This window comes from Mandrillus leucophaeus, unplaced genomic scaffold (assembly GCF_000951045.1).
Source record: "Mandrillus leucophaeus isolate KB7577 unplaced genomic scaffold, Mleu.le_1.0 Scaffold522, whole genome shotgun sequence".
NCBI lineage: Eukaryota > Metazoa > Chordata > Mammalia > Primates > Cercopithecidae > Mandrillus > Mandrillus leucophaeus.
In genome coordinates, this window is record NW_012105609.1 from 529097 (window position 1) to 550036 (window position 20940).

A 20940-nucleotide genomic window follows, 5' to 3' on the forward strand; every position below is an offset into this window, starting at 1 on the left:
AGGCTGCTGTTCTGAGCTGGGCACTGAGCACGGGTCTTGTCCTAGCTTCTGAGTGAGCCAGACCTAGGCCCCTGCCCTGTGACAGGACCTTGTGCAACCAGTGCTCAGGCTGTCCAGGGAGGACCTTGGTAGGAGGTGAGTTCCCCCATACAGAAGAAAGAAAGGAGGGGAGGTGGCAGCCCAGGGCCCAGGCCTCAGCTCAAAGCACTGGCCACTGGGGGAGCTCCCACAGGGCCCTCCAGAAAGGCGGCAGGAGGAGAAGGCCCCAGCTCCTGTCCTGGCCTGACCCCTACTCCCCCTGCTTGCTCTACACTCCCCCTGCTTGCTCTACACTCCCCCAGCTCCCACCCAGCCTGGCGCCCTGCGAAGACCTTTGCTCTCCTGGGCCTGGGGCCAGGCAACTGCCCTCTCTCCGCCCCCAATCTGGCTGGGTCAGCTACAGGATGTGCACTGAGAAGAGACAGTCCCCTAACTCCCAACCATAACTGAGAGCCTCAAGCAAGGCCCACTTGCAGCTGCAAGCCAAGAGGCCCAAATGGGCAGCCTCCTGCCCCCAACCCCACAGTGCTGACAGAGTAAGAGACCTCAGAGCTCACCAGAGCTTTGGGCCATGGTCTGCAGCCCCAGCCTGCATCTTTTCTACCCTGGACAGCACATACGCCTCCTGCCTATGAGGCCTCCAACATCTCACATACCCCAGAACCCATGCTGCATATGCGCCACCCCGCAATACTCTAACTGCACCCCATCCAGCCCCAGCGTAGCCTTGGTGCTCCCTGAGACAGCCACCAATCCCCTGCCCCCAAGCTGAAGGATGCTTTTTTATGATCTCACTCCCTTTTGGACGGGAAGAAGGAGAAAAACATACCCAAGGCCCATCTTATCCAAGTGATCCCACAACCACTAGCATTACCAGCCCCACTGTCAGAGCAGATAAGGCCCAGAGAAGGCCAGCACCAGGCCCTATCACACCACAAAGCAGAGGAGCTCCCTGTCCCCATGGCCAGTGTCCACACACCTCCACCCATGGCCAGGGCCCCCTGCCTGGCTCTACACACCCCACCTAGTCTCATTTTCTCAGAGGGATCCCCACCAGCCAGTTTCCTCTTTTTCAACCTCCCACTCCTTGTGTCCCCCGCTCAGGGCATCTGTTTATGTGGGGGAAATGCTGAGCCTAGTAAAGGCCACTCACAATCACACCACCCCAGCCCCTTCAAGGCCCTCTTCAAACCCAAGCCAGGCCAATCGTGGGTGATCCTGTGCCAGGCCCAGCACTTTCCTTCCCGGGCTGGCTATAAGCTTGTTGCTGCTGCAGCCCTGTTTTTCTCTCTTGCCCAGTGAGGGGCAGAATCCTCTTTTTCAGGAGATGAGAGGCAGGACAGGCCTGGCAGAGATGAGGCTGGCCCAGCAGTCTGCCTTTCTCCCAAGGCTGAGGCCTTCGGCAGACAGGGAAATCCTCTTCCTCCTTGCCTGGCCTAAGCAGCTGCCTCCCTGCCCCCAGAAAGCCACTCCACCATTCCTCCCCTCATTTGGCCTCAATAGGAGGGAATAAGGTTCCAGCTGGTCAGTGTCTCCCTCCAGGGGAAGACAGCTGGGGAGTGGAGGGCCGGCTGCCCGCCAGGCCAAAGAGGCCCTTGTGGGGTGGGGGTGGGGCCATCTGTATTCCTCTGCCCAGAGGCCCTCCCTTGCCCTGTGCCTTCAAAACTCAGTTTGGGTCCACAGACCTCTTAGTTTGGAGTTGAGGAAGCCACTTCCTCCAAGAAGCCTTCAGAGTCCCTAGCCAACCAACCCTGCCCCTCTGCTGTGCCCTTTGGTGCCACCTGCTGGAACAATATGGCTTCTCAACCCTGGGGGGCTGGTCTGGTGCTGGTGAGGCAGCCATGATGCCTGGGTACCCCTGCCAGCCTGTCCACTGCAGTCCCCAGCAGGGGCTCGGGTGAGCTGCTAGTGACAGTATCTGTACTCAGTCACATCTGGGTCCTAAAGAGCCCTGTGCAGGGTGGAAAGTGAACAGAAATATCACTGTTTCTCAGCCCTGTTCATGCCCTCAGCATACCACCTCTCAAGACTTAATTTCTCTTCCATATCAAGATAAGTGAGGGCCAGCCATAGTGGCTCACACCAGTAATCCCAGCACTTTGAAAGGCAGAGGTGGGAGGATCTCTTAGCTCAGGAGTTTGAGGACAGCCTGGGCAACATAGCAAGACCTCATTTTTATTAAAAAATCAAAAAAATTAGCCACGTGTGGTGGCATGCACTTGTAATCCCAGATACTTGGAAGGCTGAGGCAGGAGGATCACTTGAGCCCAGGAGATCAAGGCTGCAGTGAGCTATGATCATGCCACTGCACTCCAGCCTGGGCAACAAGCAAGATCCTACCTCAAAAAATAAAATAAATAGAAGATGAGGGCGGGTGCGGTGGCTCACGTCTGTTATCCCAGCACTTTGGGAGGCCGAGGCAGGTGGATCACTTGAGGTCAGGAGTTTGGGACCACCCTGGCAAACAAGGCGAAACCCCGTCTCTACTAAAAATACAAAAATTAGCCAGGTGTGGTGGCACGCGCCTGTAATCCCAGCTGCTCTGGAGGCTGAGGCAGGAGACTCACTTGAACCTGGGAAGCGGAGCTCACAGTGAGCCGAGAATGTGCCACTACACTCCAGCCTGTGTGACAGAGTGAAACTCCATCTCAAAAAAAAAAAGAGAATGAGTGAGGTGTGGCTCCAACAGAGATAATGAGCTCTAACCTGCTCATAAAAGTCCTGCCTCTCCCCGAGGCACAGTTGGGTCCTTCCACCTGGTCTGAGCCTTCTGGGCCTCACAGAGCTCCTGCATGCTTGACCCCAGGCCCAGGAAAAGAGTGGCAGTGCTGGCACTTCTTCAAGGCAGGAGCCAGGTCTAGCCCAGGACCCTGAAACCACAGCAGGCCTACAGCCCCCAACTGCAGAGTCCTGCCACGGACCCAGAAACAGTGACTGTAGATAGCAAAGACAGGAACTGGCCAGGGGAGTGGGGGCCAGAGGAACCTGATGCCCCTCTGTGACCAAGCAGGGCCCCAAGGTTGGGGTGACAGGTCCTGGAGAAAATCACAGATGTGCTGACAGGCTCATTAGGCATTTGAGGCCACTGTCCTGGGACAAAGCCTCTTTCCAGTTGCCCATTCCAGGCTGGTGGCACTGAGGCCCCTGACACAAGAGAAATATGGGCTCTCAGATCCCCCAGGTGGTTCAGGTTACCCATGCCCAGGCTCTGCCAATGGGCACCTGGGCTAGGCCCCCTCCAGGGAGGCTCACTCATTCAAAGACAAAGGCCTTTAAAGCCCACCTGGGACTCCCCAGAGGCCACACTCACTCCTCCCACAAGTCTCTCAGCTTCTCTTCCAGGACCGACTCTCTCAAGGGAAAACATCATGGAATGGCCCAGATCAAAGTCCCCTCCAAGGTCAAAAAATCCTGACAGACACTATCCCAAGTCTCACAGCAAGGTAATGACTGGGCTTGGGCACAGTGACATAACAACATGTTAGTGGCATGAAACTGAGCCAGATCCTCTCAAGAGCACATGACGACAGTCTACTTTAGGGACCCTATCTCAATCAGGCTGTCGGCCCCATGCCAGACAGCTGCCTCTTTTCCAGCCACCTACTCTCTCCAGTGGCCTATCCTCACCTGATCCTGGAATCCTCCCAACGCTGTGAAGCCACCTGTGAACCCCAGTTCCATTTGCTAAAGCTGCTCACAGTCCTCTCCAGGCACTGTCTATACTATCACTGGTACCACCCCACTGCATCCAGGCATCTCCCTCTCAGCCCCAGGCCTGACCCAGACCAGGTACTGGTTATATGTGCAGCTGAAGGCTGGCCAGGACCTACAAAAGCAGTGGACACTGTCTCACACGGAAGGACAGAGGCAGCCTCAGCCAGCTCCCGCTTTCATCACCTCCTGGCAGAAGCCTGCTCCAGCCAGCCTGGGGCAGCTCCAGAAGCAACTACGAGGCCCTGAGGGATGGAGCTAAGGTGAACTCTGTGATGGTCCCGACCTCTGTCCCCAGCTGGGCCAACTTTGTGGGCAGTCAGGGCACTGTTCTCTCAGGTCTTCACACCCAGGACGGGGCCTCTCACTGATGCTTCTACTACCTGGAGGACTGTACTCTCCTCTCTGGCTACATTCCTCTGGGTTTTCTAGGGTAGCTTCCTCCTTCCCAGAGTGGGCACCACACCTGGAGGCTGTTGTGTGGGGCACAGAGCCAGGTGCACCATGCTCGCTACTCAGGACATGTATAGTTCCCTCAACCTAAAAACCCCCTATTCCAATGCTTCCTTTAAATGCTTTTCCCCTCAGCCACACTAGCCACCTCCTCAGGGAAGCCAATCGTGAGCCCCAGCCTGGGGGAGCTCAGGCCTCTATGGAAGACTTCACCCCTTCCTGCAGCACTCCACACACACACTGGGGATGACCTGCTGGGACAGAGTGGAGAAGGGAGAGTGGCCAGAGAGGTAGGAGTTAAGTCAGAGAGGCATCATGGGAGCAAAGAAATAGCTAGGTGACTGGGGGCTGGACACTGCAGAGTGGTCACACCTGGAGTGAAGGTGTGGGTCAGGGGTGGCTTTAGCCAAGGCCTTGTGGTGGAGTGATGGGACTGTTGAAAGCTCAAGGGATGAGGGAAAATGAGAGAACAGACAGTGAATGTAAAAGTTTAGGTCCCCTGAGATGGTTTTTAACTATTTGAGCTTGCTTAGATACTGAAGAGAAGAATTTGGAAAGGAAGGTGCCTGCACGGACAGGAATGCAGATGAGTGGCCACTCAGCATCCAGGGAGTAAGGTGAGGGCACTCAGAACATTGGTGGAAGGATCCAAGAGAAAAGGAAGGGCGCTTCTGCCATTGGAATGGGCTTCAGGGGGTGGGGGACAGAAGCAGCACTGGGAGGTATACGGGTTTCTACTGTCTTTGTGAAGAAGGTGGGCCATCTGCCCAAGAGGAGGCTAGGGGCAGGAGAGCAATAGTATAAGATGGGAAGGTGGTCTTTGCAGTGCTGGTGGGGTCTGCAGGGTGCTGAGTAGGTAAAGCCAGAGTCTGCCAGGCAGAAACAAGCTGAGGCTGGCTAAGAGGGTGAGTATGCATGCCTGGCAGCAAGGATGACCCCCCCTTCCCCAAGGCTGGCTTCCCCAGCTTTCCTCCCCGCAGTGGAGGTAGGGGGAGGGCGGCTCCAGACTGGAGGCTGCTGGGATTCCTCCAGGGCTGGGGGGCTGCCAGCCGGGTGGGACCATGAGTTGGGCGGCCAAGAGAGCTGCGGATGTTGGCAGAAAAGTGCTCGAATGATGGACCAGGGAACCTCAGCTGGGGAGGGCGGGAAATGAAGACAGAAGGGGTAGCAGGGGAGGAAGCAAGGCCTAGTGTCCCGCTGAGTCCGGAACCCGTGTCCCACAAGGGACTGAGAGTGGGCTGGAGGGCCAGAAGGCTGTGGGTAGAGAGGGTGCCTGATTCAGCAATTTCAGGGGTGGAGCAGTTCCAGGTGGTGACATGGGCCTGGGCAGCCATCAGTGGGGGTGGCTGAAGTGCAGAGCAGAGGAGGAAAGGTGCAGGTCATTGGAGATGACTAGGTCATGGACCAAGCAGACACAGGACCTGATGGGCTGACACGTGACTGCTGAGCTCCTGAGTGAGGGCAGGAGTGAGTGGCTGGTAGGACTGTAAGCCACAATCACCCATGAATGGAAGGGATGGGAAGCAGCAGATTCGGAGAGCCTACCACAGGACAGAACTTGGCTGCTTTAAGCACTCTTGGTGCTTGCAGCCAACCTCTAGCAAAGAGCTGGCAGTTGTGCGGCCTCAGTCACGCTCAGACCCCTCTCCAGTTTCACGGCCTGGCAGGCTAAGACCAAGACAGGCCAAAGGCTAGCTGCACAGGCAGGTGGGCCGGTGGGCAGTGGGATGGGTGATATCTACCCTCTGACCATGGACATGGGGTCAGGCCTCCTCCGGCCAGCCTAGCTGGCAAAGCCAGAACATTCACCAGGAAGCTAAAGCAGCCTTGTGCAAACAAGTCTCAGGCTGGGCTCTGGCAATAAATGTACTGCTTCCTGGTATGTCCTCAGCTCTGGCTTTGCAGCAAGGAACACAGAGACCCAGGCCAGGGAATGATCAACAGATGGGGAGCTGCAATGTGACCCCTAATGTGGCACCACAAGAGACACCCCATTACCAGCCTCCTGCCCCAGTAGGTCCATGTTGGCATACTTTGATGGAGGCCAGGGCAGCAAGGAGACTCTCAGGGAAGGAGGTCTGTGGCCAGGAGAGGGCCTGCTTCCTAGCTTGGGCATGTTCCCTGGCCCTTCAGGTGTCCCAGCCTGTGACTCCTGCCTGAGAATGGAGCCCTTTGGCTGCAGCACTTCCTTGAGCAAGTGGATCCTGGGCAAGTGGCTCCTAACTGCAGGGGATAAGAATCAGGCCAGGCAGCAGGCATCTAACTCTGTCTCTGCAGGGACAAGTGGGGCAGGTGTGCCAGGTCCCAAGGAGGACAGTGGAGGCACCATAATCAGGGAATGGTAAAAGCTAGACAATACTCAGAGAGTTCAGGGAAATGCTTCACATACTGCACACTCACATTCTGCCAATGCAGGGTACTCTCCTAGACGCTAGCTGCCGAGCATGCCTCTGCTCACCACCCCTATGGGGCAGCCACCTAGACTGGGGCTATTTCTTTGTCCACCAGGACCTGGCTCATGGCTCTTGGGACATCCCTGCAAAGGGACCCTCTCTACTTTCCTATGTCCACAGACATACATGGCCAGCAGAGACTGCCCAGTCCAGGTGCCCTCCCCAAGCCTGCAGATCCCAAGGTCCTTTCCTCCACTCAGTTTCTCCAGGAGCTTGATGAAGGCAGAGCTGTGCCCAAGCGTCAGACAATGAAGAAGCTGGGGCAGCCAAGGGTCATATGAATGGGGGCCTGCCTACCTGAGTTCCTGAAGGCTTGTGTCAGAACTGAGAAAGGCAGCTAGACGTTCAGCCTGCTCCTCAACTGTACTCTGACCCAATCTCCCTGAGACCCAGGGCCATGGTCAGAGCAGACAGAGAATGGGCCTAAGACCTTGGCCTTTCGGAGCTCTGTCCATCGCCTGACACCTGACCCCTGGCATAGGGAGTGGGGCCTGGTGAGTGTTTTGTTTGGGTGCTGTAGGGTAAGAAAAAGGGCTCCCACCTTCCCAGGTTTCCCTACCCTAGTCTATGTGATTGGGGGAAGAGGCTTCATCCAGCACTACTGCGTGGGACACTCTTGCCTGCCCACCATATCTTCAGCCAGTAGTGAACATGCTGGTGGCCCCACTTTATAGGTGGTGGCCTGGAGGTCCAGCGTTGTTGAATGATCACGCACACAATCAGGGAGGACTCTGAAAGCAGGGCCCCGTGACAGCTGGCCTGACAGAGCTGTCCTTAGCTCTGACAGCTGACGTAGGCACGAAGGCAGCTGGCTTAAGCCACACTGGGGCCAGCTCCTGCAGGTGTAACTATCCTGCCCAGGTAAGAGGAGAAGGCGCCACAAGGCACACTCACGTAATGAAGTCTAGGAAGCTGGCGAGTGGCTCATAGGCGTGGTTCCTCATGTGGCGGAACTCCACCACCATCTTCTCCTTGAGCCGGTCATCGATGACTGACACCGTCAGAGGTGATGCCTCGTTGGCCAGGAAGTTACCATAATCAGTGCTCTGCAGATGCAGTTTCAAGTCTGAAACCCAAGGGTAGGGGGTGAGGGCTAGCCTTGCTGGGCCTCCCCAAGGGTCCCAAGTCCCCATTCCCACCCCGATCAGCCCCAGTTCTCCCCTGCAGTTGTGTCCCACTACTACCCTGACCTCCATCTCCCTGTTGGCTCAGGGCCTACCACAGGGCAATCAGCTAAGGCCCTGGAGATGCACCAGATCTTTGGGACACAATCCAGGACATGGGGCCCCAAAGTTCAAGCATAAGAGGAATAGTTCCTCCCCAACATGATCAGAAAGCCTGGGAAACTCCAATCCACAACCCAGTCTTTGAGGCCTTTCTGTATGCTAAGCTGTAGGCTGGCCCTAACCTAGAGCAGCTAAGTCCTGAGTCCTGCACTCCAGGGCCTCAGGGTCAGAGGGGCAAGCCAACATACCCCGAGGCAGACATGAGGCACATGAAATACAGAAGATGCCTAAAGCTGTGGAGTGGAGTGGAGAGGGCACCAAAGATCAGACTGAGAAGATGAGAAGGCCACAAAAGGCTGGGCCACAGCAAAGGGCAGGGGCAAGAAAGTATAAAGGAAACAGCCAGGAGGAGGGTGTGAGTGACAAGTGGCCTTCAGGGCAAATGAGTGGCACGCAGGGGAGGTGAGGCTGACAGGAAAGACTAAGCATCCCTTCAGAGTGGCCGGAGGCAGGTAGACCAATCCTGAGGGCTCTCCTGAGCATTCGGAGATGGCCTGAGGGAAAAGGAAGGAGAGACAGCAGAAGGGCCCGGGGGAAGCAGGCCAGGGAAGAGGCAGTGGGATCCTGATGAGAACCTAACAACAGTCTCCCACAGTGTTCTGTTTTGTTTTTGTTTTTGTTTAGAGATGGCATCTTCCTATGTTCCCAGGCTGAACTTGAACTCCTAGGCTCAAGCGGTCCTCTGGCCTCAGCCTCCCAAGTAGCTGGGACTATAGGCATGTGCTAGCTAGAGTGATCTTTTTAAAACACAAGGCAGACCATGCCATTCATTGGCTTTAAACTCTCCCCTACTCCTACTTCACTCAGAAAGGGAGTCCCTTCCAGAGCCTTCATGTGGTGGTCCCACCATCCCCGCTCTACCTCTCTGACTTAGGTCCTGCGGTTCCCCCATGCTCACTATCCACAGCCATGTCCCCACCTCAGGGCCCTTCCCTGTCCCCTGGCCTAAAAATGGAGCTGTCTCCCTCCCTTCCTTCAGATCTTTCCTCACACACCCCCTCTTCAGAGGCTTCTCCACCAGCCCATCACTGTCCCTTCACTTGTGTTATTCTTCTCAGCAGTACTTATCCCACCCGATACAGGACACAGAAGCTCCCTTGGGACAGTACCAAGGGCAGTGGCTGAGAAGAGACCCAGGCACATGTTGGCGGAGGCTGGCTTGGAAGACTACATGCCTCTCCGTCCCCTGGGGAGGCTGCCCAGGGGATCAAAGGCGGAGCTGCACTTGGGACCACCTCCACACGCTGTCCTGGCCACGGCCTCCCCAGGTGTCTTTGAGGCTCAGGAGACCATGCTATCCTGGGTTGTTTAGAGAGGGAGGGAAGTGAGGCATATAACCCTCTACAGGCTTAGGGGACCCCGGTGATGTCCCTCCTGCTGTACTCCATCAGGAGAAGACAGCCCCAACCTGGAGTCAGGCATGCTAAAAGAGAGATGGAAGACAGCATGTTGAAGGCAGGGGTATGCACAGGTCTCTGGAATGGATGCCTTCCACCTGTATCTCCAGGGGCCTGGTGGCAGGCTGCACTCATGACCTCTGTGGCTCCTGGGTACTCATGGAGTGAACTTCAACCTCCAGAGGCCTGCAGGAGACACCACCTGCTACCTTCACCGTCACTCTGCAATTGACTACTATTTTCCTCCCATGGCCACCCAAAAGGGCATAAGAGAGCCAGGCAGGGCAGGCAGAAGCCACTAGCCCCTGTTCTGCTCTGTGGACCCCAATGCCTTTTTGCCTGGGAGATGTGCACTCTCCTACATCCTTACTCCAGGCTGTCTGCAATGAGCCCTTGCCCTGGGATCTCTTCTCCTACATCCTTACCACATCTAACCAAGTCCCAGCTACTCCTAGAGTAAGGCATGGGTGAGAAAACGTGCTTTGCTCAGTAAACTTGGGTGGTTGTAGTATTTCATTCCCCATTTGGTTGTTAACTGTTCTTAACTGTAATTGATGGTCATTGCTGAAATAATATATTGCCTGTATTTCTACCTCTAGAAGTGGGTTTCATGTGCTAGATTTTAATATCCTTGAGCTTGGGCAAGTGTGCAAGCCTTTTTTGGTTTTGTTTTTTGTTTTTTGTTTTTGTTTTTGTTTTTTTTGAGACAGAATCTCGCTCTGTTGCCTAGGCTGGAGTGCAGTGACAAAATCTCGGCTCACTACAACCTCTGCCTCTTGGGTTTGAACGATTCTCCTGCCTCAGCCTCCTGAGTAGCTGGGACTACAGGCGCATGCCACCATGTCTGGCTAATTTTTTTTTTATTTTTAGTAGAGACAGGGTTTCACTATGTTGGCCAGGCTGGTCTCGAACTCCTGACCTCGTGATCCGCCCACCTCAGCCTCCCAAAGTGCTAGGATTACAGGCATGAGCCATGTGTGCAAGTCTTTTTAAAAGAAACATGGTTTATTTGTACAAAACTGAAAGATTGTTAATGCCCCTGATGTGGTTTTTGTGGATGTGAAATGGTGAGAATATTAACTGGTTCCTTTTACTGTGGTATTAAAATGAAGCCTTCTTAATTTATCAAAGTCATGTTCATGCTCTGATTTTATATACTTGGGGTTCTGGCCCAGGCCCAGCAAGTGCTGAAATCTCCACTAGGGGAAGCTGCAAAGTGGATGGCAGCTGGGAGCCAGGACTGGAATACAGTTCTCTGGGTCAGACCCAGGCACTGGTGAGGCAGTTGCCAGACCAAACCTGTCTGCTTATTCACACAGCCACTGCAGCCAGCCAGGAGCCCTTCTCAGGCCAGGAGACTTCTTCCTTTTCAGCTATAGCCTGGGCCTAGAGGCCAGGCCAGATGTACAGGGTGAGCTCCAGGGAAAAACTCAGTCCTTTGGGTGGTGGCACTCCTGCCAGTGACTCTACTATTCCCGAGACTGGGAGTCTGGACCCCAGTCTGGCCTCCTGATCCCTCCCCTCCAAAGCACCAGGGGCTGGGCCTCACCCGGGCATCTGTGTACACACTGCTCTTCCAGGCCCTGGCACAGGCTGCTGGGAGGCTTCCCCAAGTGAGCTGTCACCTCCCACTCAGGATCCTCATGAGCTCTCAAGCAGCGTGAAACTTCCTCTGCTCCAGCCTCCCACTTTGCTCCACATGGCTTCTCTCCCTAGCTCAGCAACTTCCCCACTGCCAAGCACCTTTCCCCTCCCCAGGCCTCCATGACTCTCTATCCAACACCTGGCACTGGTCGGGGGTAGTCCCCTCATCCCAACATGAAGCGGGCAACCCAGATCCACTCTAACTGGAAACACATGGGCTGTACAGTGTACTCAGCCCCATGCCAGGAGCAACCTGTGTGCCGGACCTCTCAGCCATGCCCATTTCAGCCTCAGGAACAGAAATCAGACAGAACATGAAACCTGTCCAGAGTCCCAAAGCTGGGGCGTAGAGGGGCTGGGAGGTGCAGCAGGCCTGAGGGATTCTGTCTGTCCCCAGATCTGGTCTCCTCCTCTCCTCCCCACTCTGCACCTCCTTTACTGCTCTCTTCCCCAGTCCTTGACCCAGGACAGGCTTTTCAGATATGGACTCAGCTGTCCAGATGGATTTCAGTCCCAGATGACCTGGCAGGTGGTGGCAGAGGGGTGGGAGAAGACAGGGCATGCCTTCTTCCCCTCCTCGGAGGCAGCCTGGACACTCACTGCTCACCTGACAGGCACGGACCGTCAGCACTGTCACTGGACTGTCATCACTCAGGGACAAGTCTCTCTGGCATCCCTTGTGGCACCATCCATTCCTAGAGAAGCCAGGAATGTGTGCACATGAATGAGGGGGCAAAGCCAAGCAGCAGGCTCTCTTCTGCAGGCCCCCCACTCCTGGACTCAGCACGGGCCTCCAAGCAAACACCCCTGTGCCTTGGCTGCTGCATTCTGCTGACGCTGCATCTGGGGAAGCCACGGCTCCAAGCACTGCTGGAACGCAGGCGGCCGGGTGGTTTCTGCTGGCGTTTGTCAGATCAGAGCAAACCCGGGAGACTCTACTGAGAATCCTGCCCAAGGCCTGAAGAGTCTTCCCTACCAGGAAACTTATTTTTTAAAAGCCCCCAGGGATGATGTCAAAGGGCCGTTCCAGACCACTTTCCCTGGCCAAACCCCACATCTCCCTGTGACCCAGGGAAGGGGGACAGCCTGTCAGCCAAGAAGGCGACTTAGAGGAGGAGGCCTACTGAACCCTCAGCTCACCCATGAGGAGACCACACAGGGCTTCTAAACCAGCTCCGACCCTGTTGGAGAAACCTGGCTCCCAGACCCAGTGGCTGGCAGCCCCAAGCCCTAAGACGGTACCGGTCAGGGCTAGGAGAAGGCTGGTTGGGATGCTCCCTCCTCCCCAGCTTCCTGCTCTCTCTGAGGGATGCGGAGGAGGGGATGTGACTGGGAGGGGACGTGACTGGGAGCAGGATCTAAGCACAGAAGGAGAGGCCTGGAACTTGTTGAGAGCTTCGTGGGAGACCTGGCCACCCAGCCCTGGCCCAGCCCCTGAGGGCAGCCAAGGACGGCAGGGGCTCTGGGAAGCCAGGGGTTAGTTCTGCTCTGGGCCTTGGGCTCAGCAGTCTAGCAGCCTGACAGCCTCGGTGATGGCCACTGAGAGGCCCAGACGTGCCCGGCCGAGGCATGAGCAAGCAGTGTTCTGGCTAGCATAGACTCGGGGGACTGCTCTGGTCTACCCACAAGCCCAGCTGTCTACCCCAAATCCTCCCATCCATGGCCCAACACCAGGAATGTCTGGCCAGCTTGTGATCTCCCACAGTAAAAGACTTCCTTGGAGGCCGATTTCTCATGTTCAAGAAGATGCTGCTGCTCTCAGGAAGTTCTCTCTGCTGTCTGACCTAAACCCCAACTCAGAAGCAGCAGACCAACTCAGTCTCCCAGTGTCTCCAGCCTTCCCTCAGGCCTAGGCTTGCTCCTCAGTCTGCACCCCGGGACGTTCCCACACCTCCTCTGTGTCCCACATTCTTGTCCCCATGTTCAGATGACTTTCCCTCCAACTCCTTCTCCTGGCACTACTCAGGCCTTCTGCCCTATATCTTGGCTCCCTACTCCCAAGTCCACTCTCCACACCATCAACAGAATGAAGTCCTCCAAATCAAATGGCTTGCTGTCACCTTCACCTAGCAGTCCATGTAGCCCTGGAGCTGGAGCTCTGCCCTCCACCACAGCCTGGGAGGCCCCGTGCCCTCAGCCCTAGCATTACCTCAGCCCTTGACTGGTCTAACAGTGCTACTTGCTGGCCAGAGTGACCTTCCTGTGATCTCTGCTCCAGCAAGTGCTCCAGGGAAGTCCACAGGCTGCTGGAGAGAGAAGCCCTTAAAGTGCAGGAAATAGTGCTGCTTTCTCAGGCCCATGGAGAGGCTGGGTTGGGAAGACACACCCCCAGCCTGGAAAGTGAGAATCCCTGCCCTCCCGCCTCCACAGGCCGGCCCTATCCACCCTGAGGTTGCCTGTGTCAAGGACCATTGCCCTGGTTCCAGCAGGGGCAGCTGAGGTCTTTGAAGAGGCCTGAGAAGGTTGCAGCCTAAGACCCACCTGGCATGGCTGCCCCTCTCAGGGGTCGCCAGGCTGCACCAGACTCAGGCTGGCCACATAGTGGGCCCCAGCTGGCACCCCTGACTATCACCCTAGCCCTTGATTAGTAAGAGGGCATAGGACACTCAGCCTGCCCAGTGCTTTCTGCTCTCTGTGTGACAAAGTATGGGCTTGGCAGCCAGCATCAGACAGGCCTTGAGAGGTGGCAGCTGGGCAGCCCTGCCCCCGCCCACTTCCTGAAACTTTTCCCAGATCCTGCCAACCCAGAAGGGGATCTTTCAGCCTCTCCAGGGCTCCCAGGGTCAGATGGCACACAGCCTTTTCAGCCCCCAGGCCTCTGCAGTTCCTCCCCAAGGGCCACAGGGAGGCAGAAAGGAGGGTCCTGGCCCATGCCAGGGGGTTGGTCCCACATGCCCCTGGGCCCAGTAGGCATGGAGGCAGCCCCTGGCCAGCACACTAGGCGGGGCAGCCCCGCTCGAGGCTCCCCCGTGGCCTCATGGCCGGCCCATGGAGGGGTCTTGCTGGCCAGCTGGCCACGGCAGAGTGTGAGAGGACAGTGTGTTCCCAGACTTTACTTCTGCTTTTCCAGAGGTCACTCAGTGAGGCTCTCCTGGGGAGCTCAGGGGTTTTCAGGAATTGAGGCCCATTGAATGGAACCAGATGTGAGAACATGCTCCCTAGACTCTGGTGTGCCCACATTGCCATTCTCTGCAAGGGTGGCAGAGCCTTACAGCCTGTTCTACCACTCCCCTGGCCTTGCTGAGAAGTCTGCTTCGAAGGGACTGGACCTGGGCTCTACCTCCAATGCTACAACTTCTACTGGCTCAAAGTAGGAAAACTCAGACAGATGGACTGATGTGGACAGATGGCCAGGCTGGTGGCCCAACAAAGCGAGAGCTGCCCTGCCCCTCCTCGGTGAATGTGCTGAGCCTGACCTACTCCCTAGGCTCAGGGGTGGGAGGAGACCTTTTTTTTCATATCAGCTCCAAAGCAGATGTGTGCACTGGCTGGCTAGATCTGCAGGGTCAGAGCACCACATCTGGAACTCTCAGTGTGGGAGCCACAGCATGGAAACCATTAACCCTGGGTTTACCTGGGGCCTGCAGCACAGTATGAGTGTCCTCTTCAGCCCCCAGGCCTCTGCCAGGGCCCTTTGCAGGCTCTCTGCGAACCTCACGTAACACCAATTGACTGAGTAACCCCAAGTTCCAACACTTCCTATCAAATGCCAGCTTTCCCCCCTCCCCTCCATGCCACCTGCTATTCCCCATCCAAAGCCTTGGCACTACCACCCTCAACTGGGGTGTCCATGGCACCTTTCCCTGGCCAGTGCAGGCCCACCCATCACCTATCAGCTGACCTATCCCACAGTCCCGGCCCCCTCTGCAGATCCATTTTGCCAGATCACTGGCTTCATGACATCATTCCTTAGGCAGCTGAATAGGACAGGGGAGAAAGAAACTGGGCTTCAGAGCCTCAAGGACCTGGGTTCAAATCCTGTCTACCCAAATTGGCCCTAAAACACTTGTGGAATCTCTCTGGAACCAGGCCCCTGGCTAGTCACCGGGTAACAGATTCTGCAGTGCCAGCCTCCCAGGGCACTGCATGGACACTGAGCAAAGGCAGTGGTTCACAGAAAGCTGAGCACAGCATACCATAGTCCATTTCTCCTGGCTAACACCATGAGCCCAGCAGTGTGTAGCCTTGACTTCAGGCTATTGCTTAGGCTGTCCTACTAAGTTCTGTACAGAATGTACCTGTTCCTCCTCTCCATGGTCTGTCCCAACCCTTTCCCAGGCCTCTAGCATGTCCTCTTCCCTGTCATAAAGCCTGCAGGGGACCTTGTACAGTATGAGCATGCTAACACTCTGCTATCTCCTGTGGAAAGAGAAACAGGGCTGGCTCAAGATCCGGGGCTCCTGTCCCCAAACCTACATCTCATCTATCAGCAAGATCATAGAGAGCTCTGAGCAGCCCCAGCAACCTGGATAGAGAGAGGCAAGGACAGAACGCTGCACCACCCACCACACCCTGAGTTGCTCTGAGGGTCTTGGAAGCAGGCAGGAGGTAGTATAGCCAAGGGCAGCTCTTGCTTCACGGGAAACCTCTGGGCTGGCAGGCCAGCAGTCTTGGGAAGAACCTGGAGTCTCTTGCTGGCACGGTCGCGTGCAAGTTACTAGGTTTCAGGTGGCTGAGGCAGAGCTCCTGCAGGGAAAGGACGGTAAATTCTCCTTCCTCGGTCCCTGGACCCACATTTTGTTTCATGTTAGAAGTTTTTCAGTGAGGTGAGGCACTCACAGTAGAGGAATGGGGCCGATCTGCAGAGATGGTCCAGCTGACACCAGGCGCCAGTGGCACCGACCACTAGCAACATCAGACACAGGGATCAAATGGGAGAGTCACCTCCCAAGTCCAGGAAGCAAAAGGATGTCTGCCCTGGGTTCATCAGCCCACTCCCTGCTCTGAGACAGGTGGCAGGTGGTGGCAGAGACATATTTAATTACCCTCATACTCTCAGGAACACCTTGTCCCTGTGGCTGGGAGGATGAAAGCATTTCTCACATCCTAGGAGGAAGTCAACTCATTTGACAGTCAGGAGGGTGCCAGGCAGGCGACAGTCTCATGTGCCAAAGGGAGGGGCACAACTGGTTACTGCTGCACCCAGGGCAAGTTCCAAGAAGCTCTCCTCTGACTGAGTGGAGATCCACCTAGACAGCCCCTCACCAGGCCGTCCCCACCCAGGCCCGAAGGCTCCATGGGACTGACATGTCCCAGGAGACACAGGGCTTGCAGGGCAGCTTCCCTATGTTCCCTGGCCACAGCCTAGCCTGAGAATCAGACAACCTAGCCTCACTCTGGGAGGTGGGGGCCACACCTTCCTCTGTTGATGCCCTGCACTTTGACCGAAGCGAGCTCTTTCTTCTCCAGGTTTGCCACCACAGTTACAGAACCTGCAGGTTGGAGTGGATCTGGAGCTGTGAAGAAGAGCTTCTTTTCATTTTCCCAAAGATGTGAGTTTGCCTGGGCATAAGTAAGAGATAAACTGGTCTGGCCTGGCCAGATGCCAGGTAGCCCAAGGAAGGCCAGTTATGGCAATGTGCTGTGCTCAAAAGCTGGCTGAGGCTGGGTATGGTGGCTCACACCTATAATCCCAGCATTTTGGAAGGCCAAGGTGGGGGAATCACTTGACCCCAGGGAGTTTGAGACCAGCCTGGGCAACATAGTGAGACCTAGTCTCCACAAAAAATAAAACAAAATGAGCCCAGCGCGGTGGTGTGTGCCTGTAGTCTCAGCTACCTGGGAGGCTAAGGTGGGAAGATGGCTTGAGTCTGAGAGGTTGAGGCTGCAGTGAGCCAAGATCATGCCACTGCACTCCAGCCTGGGAGACAGAGGAAGACTCTGTTTCAAAAAAAAAAAAAAAAAAACAAAAAAAAAAAACCTGGAACATGCCCTTGTCTAGCTTCTGGGTCTGCTGGCCTGCACCACCTAAGCAATCCTGTCAGCTCTTGATGCTGGGCTCCTGTTCCACATGCACAGCCATCTTAGGAAGGAGATGAAGGAAAGTTGGGGCTCACTCAGGTAGAGGTGGAGGGGATTTCTAGGGCTCCCTAGAGGCAGCTATTCTCAGTGAGAATAAGCAAGTCAGGCTGGATCCTGGCTGGAGCATCCTACCAGTTCCATGGTGCCCAGAGCCAGCCCGAAGGAGAAAAGTAGGAAATACTAATTTTGCTTTGACCTAGGCCCTGTGTTTGGGCTCGTGGGATCAAACCTCATCTGGGGCTGTGAGCTCACGCACTGTCAGCATAAAGTCCCATTCCCTGTGGCTCATGGAAACTGGACAGAGGCTGGGCATGGTGGCTCACGCCTGTAATCCCAGCACTTTGAGAGGCTGAGGTGGGAGGATCACTTGAGCCCAGAAGCTCAAGACCAGCCTGAGCAACACAGAGAGAGTCTGTCTCTACAAAAAATACAAAAATTAGCCAGGTGTGGTAGCACGTGCTTGTGGTCCCAACTACTCAAAAGACTAAGGCGAGAGGATCACTTGAGCCCAGGAGGTCAAGACTACAGTATTCGTGCCACTGCCCTCCAGCCTAGGTGACAGAATGAGACCCTTTCAAGAAAGAAATTTTAAAAAAAAGAAAGAGGGAGGGAGGCAGGAAGGAGGGGAGGAAAAAAGCAAAGAAAAAGAAAAGAGAAGAAAAAAGAAACTGGTCAGAGTAGCCCAGGCCAGAGGTAGAGTTAATCCATCCCATACTTTTGCCTGGCAGAGCCAAGAGGCTTGGTCCAGGCAAGAAGATGGCAGAAGCAGTAACTATACAAGCTAGTCCAGTACAGCACCCCCAGGACCCCACCTACCCTTCCTTTCAGCCCTCCCCTCAGCGGCCCTGCTCAAGGGCCTCGTGGGACAGTTGTGGGGGCAACAGTAACATGCCAGAGTGAACCAGTGCTGTGAACCTGGGCTGGCCCCTGGGAGGGACATGGTCACCTGCTTGACCACACAGTGGAAGCCAGGTCCAAATGACTGAAGCCACTGGGGCAGGTGGGAGGCATGGAGCCTGCGCGGATACTGAAGGGTAACATTCCAGGACCCTGTGCTCCCCCAGGCCTTGTGATATGGTATCTAAGCCTGAAGCGTAAAGGGTTGGGGGCGGGGGGAAAACAGGCAGAGCTGAATCCATGACCTGGCAGCCTCAGGGCCCTGTGTGCTGCATCATGGATTGCAGCTCATCTGTATTCATCAGCTGCCAACCCTTCAAGTTCCAAGCTAAATCCCATGTGGCAAGGCCTGAGGGAAAGACAAGGGCCCCAGAAGCAGGGTCCTTTTTGCATGACTACCACTTCCTGAGTTGGGGGTCCGTTCATAGAGATATAGTCCAGGCATTCTTGAGTGAACAAATGAAAGAATAGATAAAGGGGAAAAAAAAAAATCAAAGAACGTAGAGTGATTGGACAGGAACTGCCAAGACAGATGTCAGGAGACCATAATTACACCCTTAGGCCTCACCTTGGACCCAGCTTCCCAGATGAAGAGAGCTGGATAACGGTACCTCCAGGTTCCTGTCCAGTTATGACACTGTTCTAGCCTAGTCAGGCCCAGACCACATTGACTCCCTGCAACCCAGCCCCTGAGGTCATTCAGGGGCTCTAGGTGAGACCCCTGGCCTGGATACCCATGGAGCAGCCTCAGAAGAACTGATGACAACTGCAGGGGAGACCCTGGGGCTGTGGAGCCTCTGAGTGGCCACCAGCACAGGGACAGGAACAGGCGGTAAAGGCTGAGTTTCAGATGACTCCTCAGAGGGGAAAGTCCCATCCACCAGCCAAGCACGAAAGCCTCTGTTGAGGTCAAGGCCTGCAAACCACTGCCTGAGCATCCAAAGGGGGGCAAGGTCTGGGCAAATGCCCAGGGCCAGGCCAGAGCTGGCCAGGAAAGCAGTGTCTAGCACCAGTCAGGGATGCTCCTCCATATATTCCTCTCCCCTGCCATCAATCTGCTCAGCGGTCCTCAGGACCACCCACATTCACACAGGGGCAACCCCAGCCCTGCCCCTTGTGCATACTCCTTGATCCTTCAGGGGAGTTGCTAGGTTTGGACACACAGAGCAGGTGCCCAGGCCACACAGCAGCAGCCTAGCCTACTAAAGCAGCCTTCGGGGCCTTGACTTTCCTGCCTTTGAAAAGGAGGAAGACCAACATTCTAGGGCAGGATAGATATTTTAAAACATCAGCCAGGGAGTAGGTGTTGGATGAGGCAGATGCCAGGGAGGCCAATGGAGAGGCCTCCAAACTGCGGTACAGGGTAGGAGAGAGTTGTCAATCAACTAATGATAACCCATTGCCAGCCTGACCATGTGGACCTGCAGTGCTTACGTGGTGTTCAGGGTGCCTGGTTCGGCCATCTCCCGGAGTCACCCTGCATACATGTACCTATACATGCCACATACATCCTACATGCCCCTCAGAGGGAGTGCCAAATGAGGTTAAGAGAGAAAAGTTCATCCTCTGTCCTGAAGACAAATTTTCCCTCTCCTGGAGGGGCCAGGGTGGCAGGACAAGAGTGGTGACAACCTAGGGAGGTGCATGGGTCTAGGAGCCTGAGAAGTGTAGCCCTGATCCCTGGGCTGCCTCAAGCTCCTACTTGGAGCTCCCAAGACCCTTAGGTTCATAGCACACTGTGCTGCACCTGCAGCTCCAACTCTGAGCTGCTGGCATGACCCAGGTGAGGGCAAATGACGACGGTGTGGTGGGCAAGGCTGGAGCAACCTGCACTGGGCACCAGGGCAGAGAGCATCAGGAAATGTCCCCTGGCCTTCTCCTTCCCAACCCAGGAAGATAGGGCACAGGGAGGTAACGGTGGGTAGAGGTACACAGACAGGAGACACTAAGTGACAAGCCTTACCTCATCTGAGAAGGCCAACTGGGACTTAAGTGAGGGAAGTAGGGCCCAAGGCAGAGACCCAAGGGACAGTGCTGGTGGCAGCTGCCTCATGGAAAAGCAGAGGAGAGGCAGCCTGGCTGACTCCCGGGGTCCAGCCACACCTCCCTCCCCAGGCTCCTTGACAGTGGAGTGATCCTGGCGCACCCCCTTGTGGTGGAAGGGAGGATGGCATTGTCCACAGCGAGGGGCCCTTCTGGTGGGAAGAGGGTACGCCAGCTTCAGTTCCCCTTCAACACATCCCTCCAATTTAATCACTGCTTCAGACTCCTGGCCAGCATCTCCCAGTCATTAACCTCTGAGGCAGTAGGACTACAGGTACCTACAGAGCCATGCAGGAATGTCTCATAAAGAACAGGAGTTGGGCCAGGCGCGGTGGCTCACGCCTGTAATCCTAGCACTTTGGGAGGCCAAGATGGCAGATCACCTGAGGTCGAGAGTTCGAGACCAGCCTAAACAACATGGAGAAATCCCATCTCTAGTAAAAATACAAAAAACAAAAAACAAAAAAACAAAAAAATTAGCCAGGTATGGTGGCGCATGCCTGTAATCCTAGCTACTCAGGAGGCTGAGGCAGGAGAATCACTCAAACGCAGGAGGCGGAGGTTGCGGTGAGCCAAGATCGTGCCATTGCACTCCAGCCTGGGCAACAAGAATAAAACTGTCTCAAAAAAAAAAAAAAAGAACAGGAGTTGGCCGGGCACAGTGGCTCACACCTGTAATCCCAGCACTTTGGAAGGCCAAGGCTGGAAGATGACTTGAGCCCAGAAGTTTTGAGACCAAACTGGCTAACATAATGAGACCTTGTCTCTATCAAAAATAAACAAAATCAACTGGGCATGGTGGTGCGTGGTTTGCTTGACCCTAGGTGGTCAAGGTTACAGTGAGCCATGATGGAGCCACTGCACTCCAGCCCAGGCAACACAGTGAGATCCTGTCTCAAAAAAAAAGAAAGAGGCCGGGCGTGGTGACTCAAGCCTGTAATCCCAGCACTTTGGGAGGCCGAGACGGGCAGATCACAAGGTCAGGAGATCGAGACC

At 55.5% G+C, this 20940-nt stretch overlaps 1 protein-coding gene across 3 annotated transcripts in view; it reads right to left on the bottom strand.

Moving 5' to 3' along the window:
• Window positions 1–20940, bottom strand: part of ATP6V0D1 (ATPase, H+ transporting, lysosomal 38kDa, V0 subunit d1) — a 51235-nt gene that overhangs the window by 8007 nt on the left and 22288 nt on the right. Inside the window, exons 1-3 of one of the 3 annotated variants that reach the window (XM_011996696.1) lie at window positions 13133–13261; window positions 11591–11678; window positions 7551–7722 (exon numbers count right to left, since the gene is read on the bottom strand). In XM_011996696.1, the coding sequence (XP_011852086.1) occupies window positions 7551–7621 (71 nt within the window). In that variant the 5' untranslated portion in view covers window positions 7622–7722; window positions 11591–11678; window positions 13133–13261. Of the gene's footprint in view, window positions 1–6236; window positions 6360–7550; window positions 7723–11590; window positions 11679–13132; window positions 13262–20940 lie in introns of those variants that run through there. The other 2 variants (XM_011996694.1, XM_011996695.1) reach the window with 2 other exon arrangements.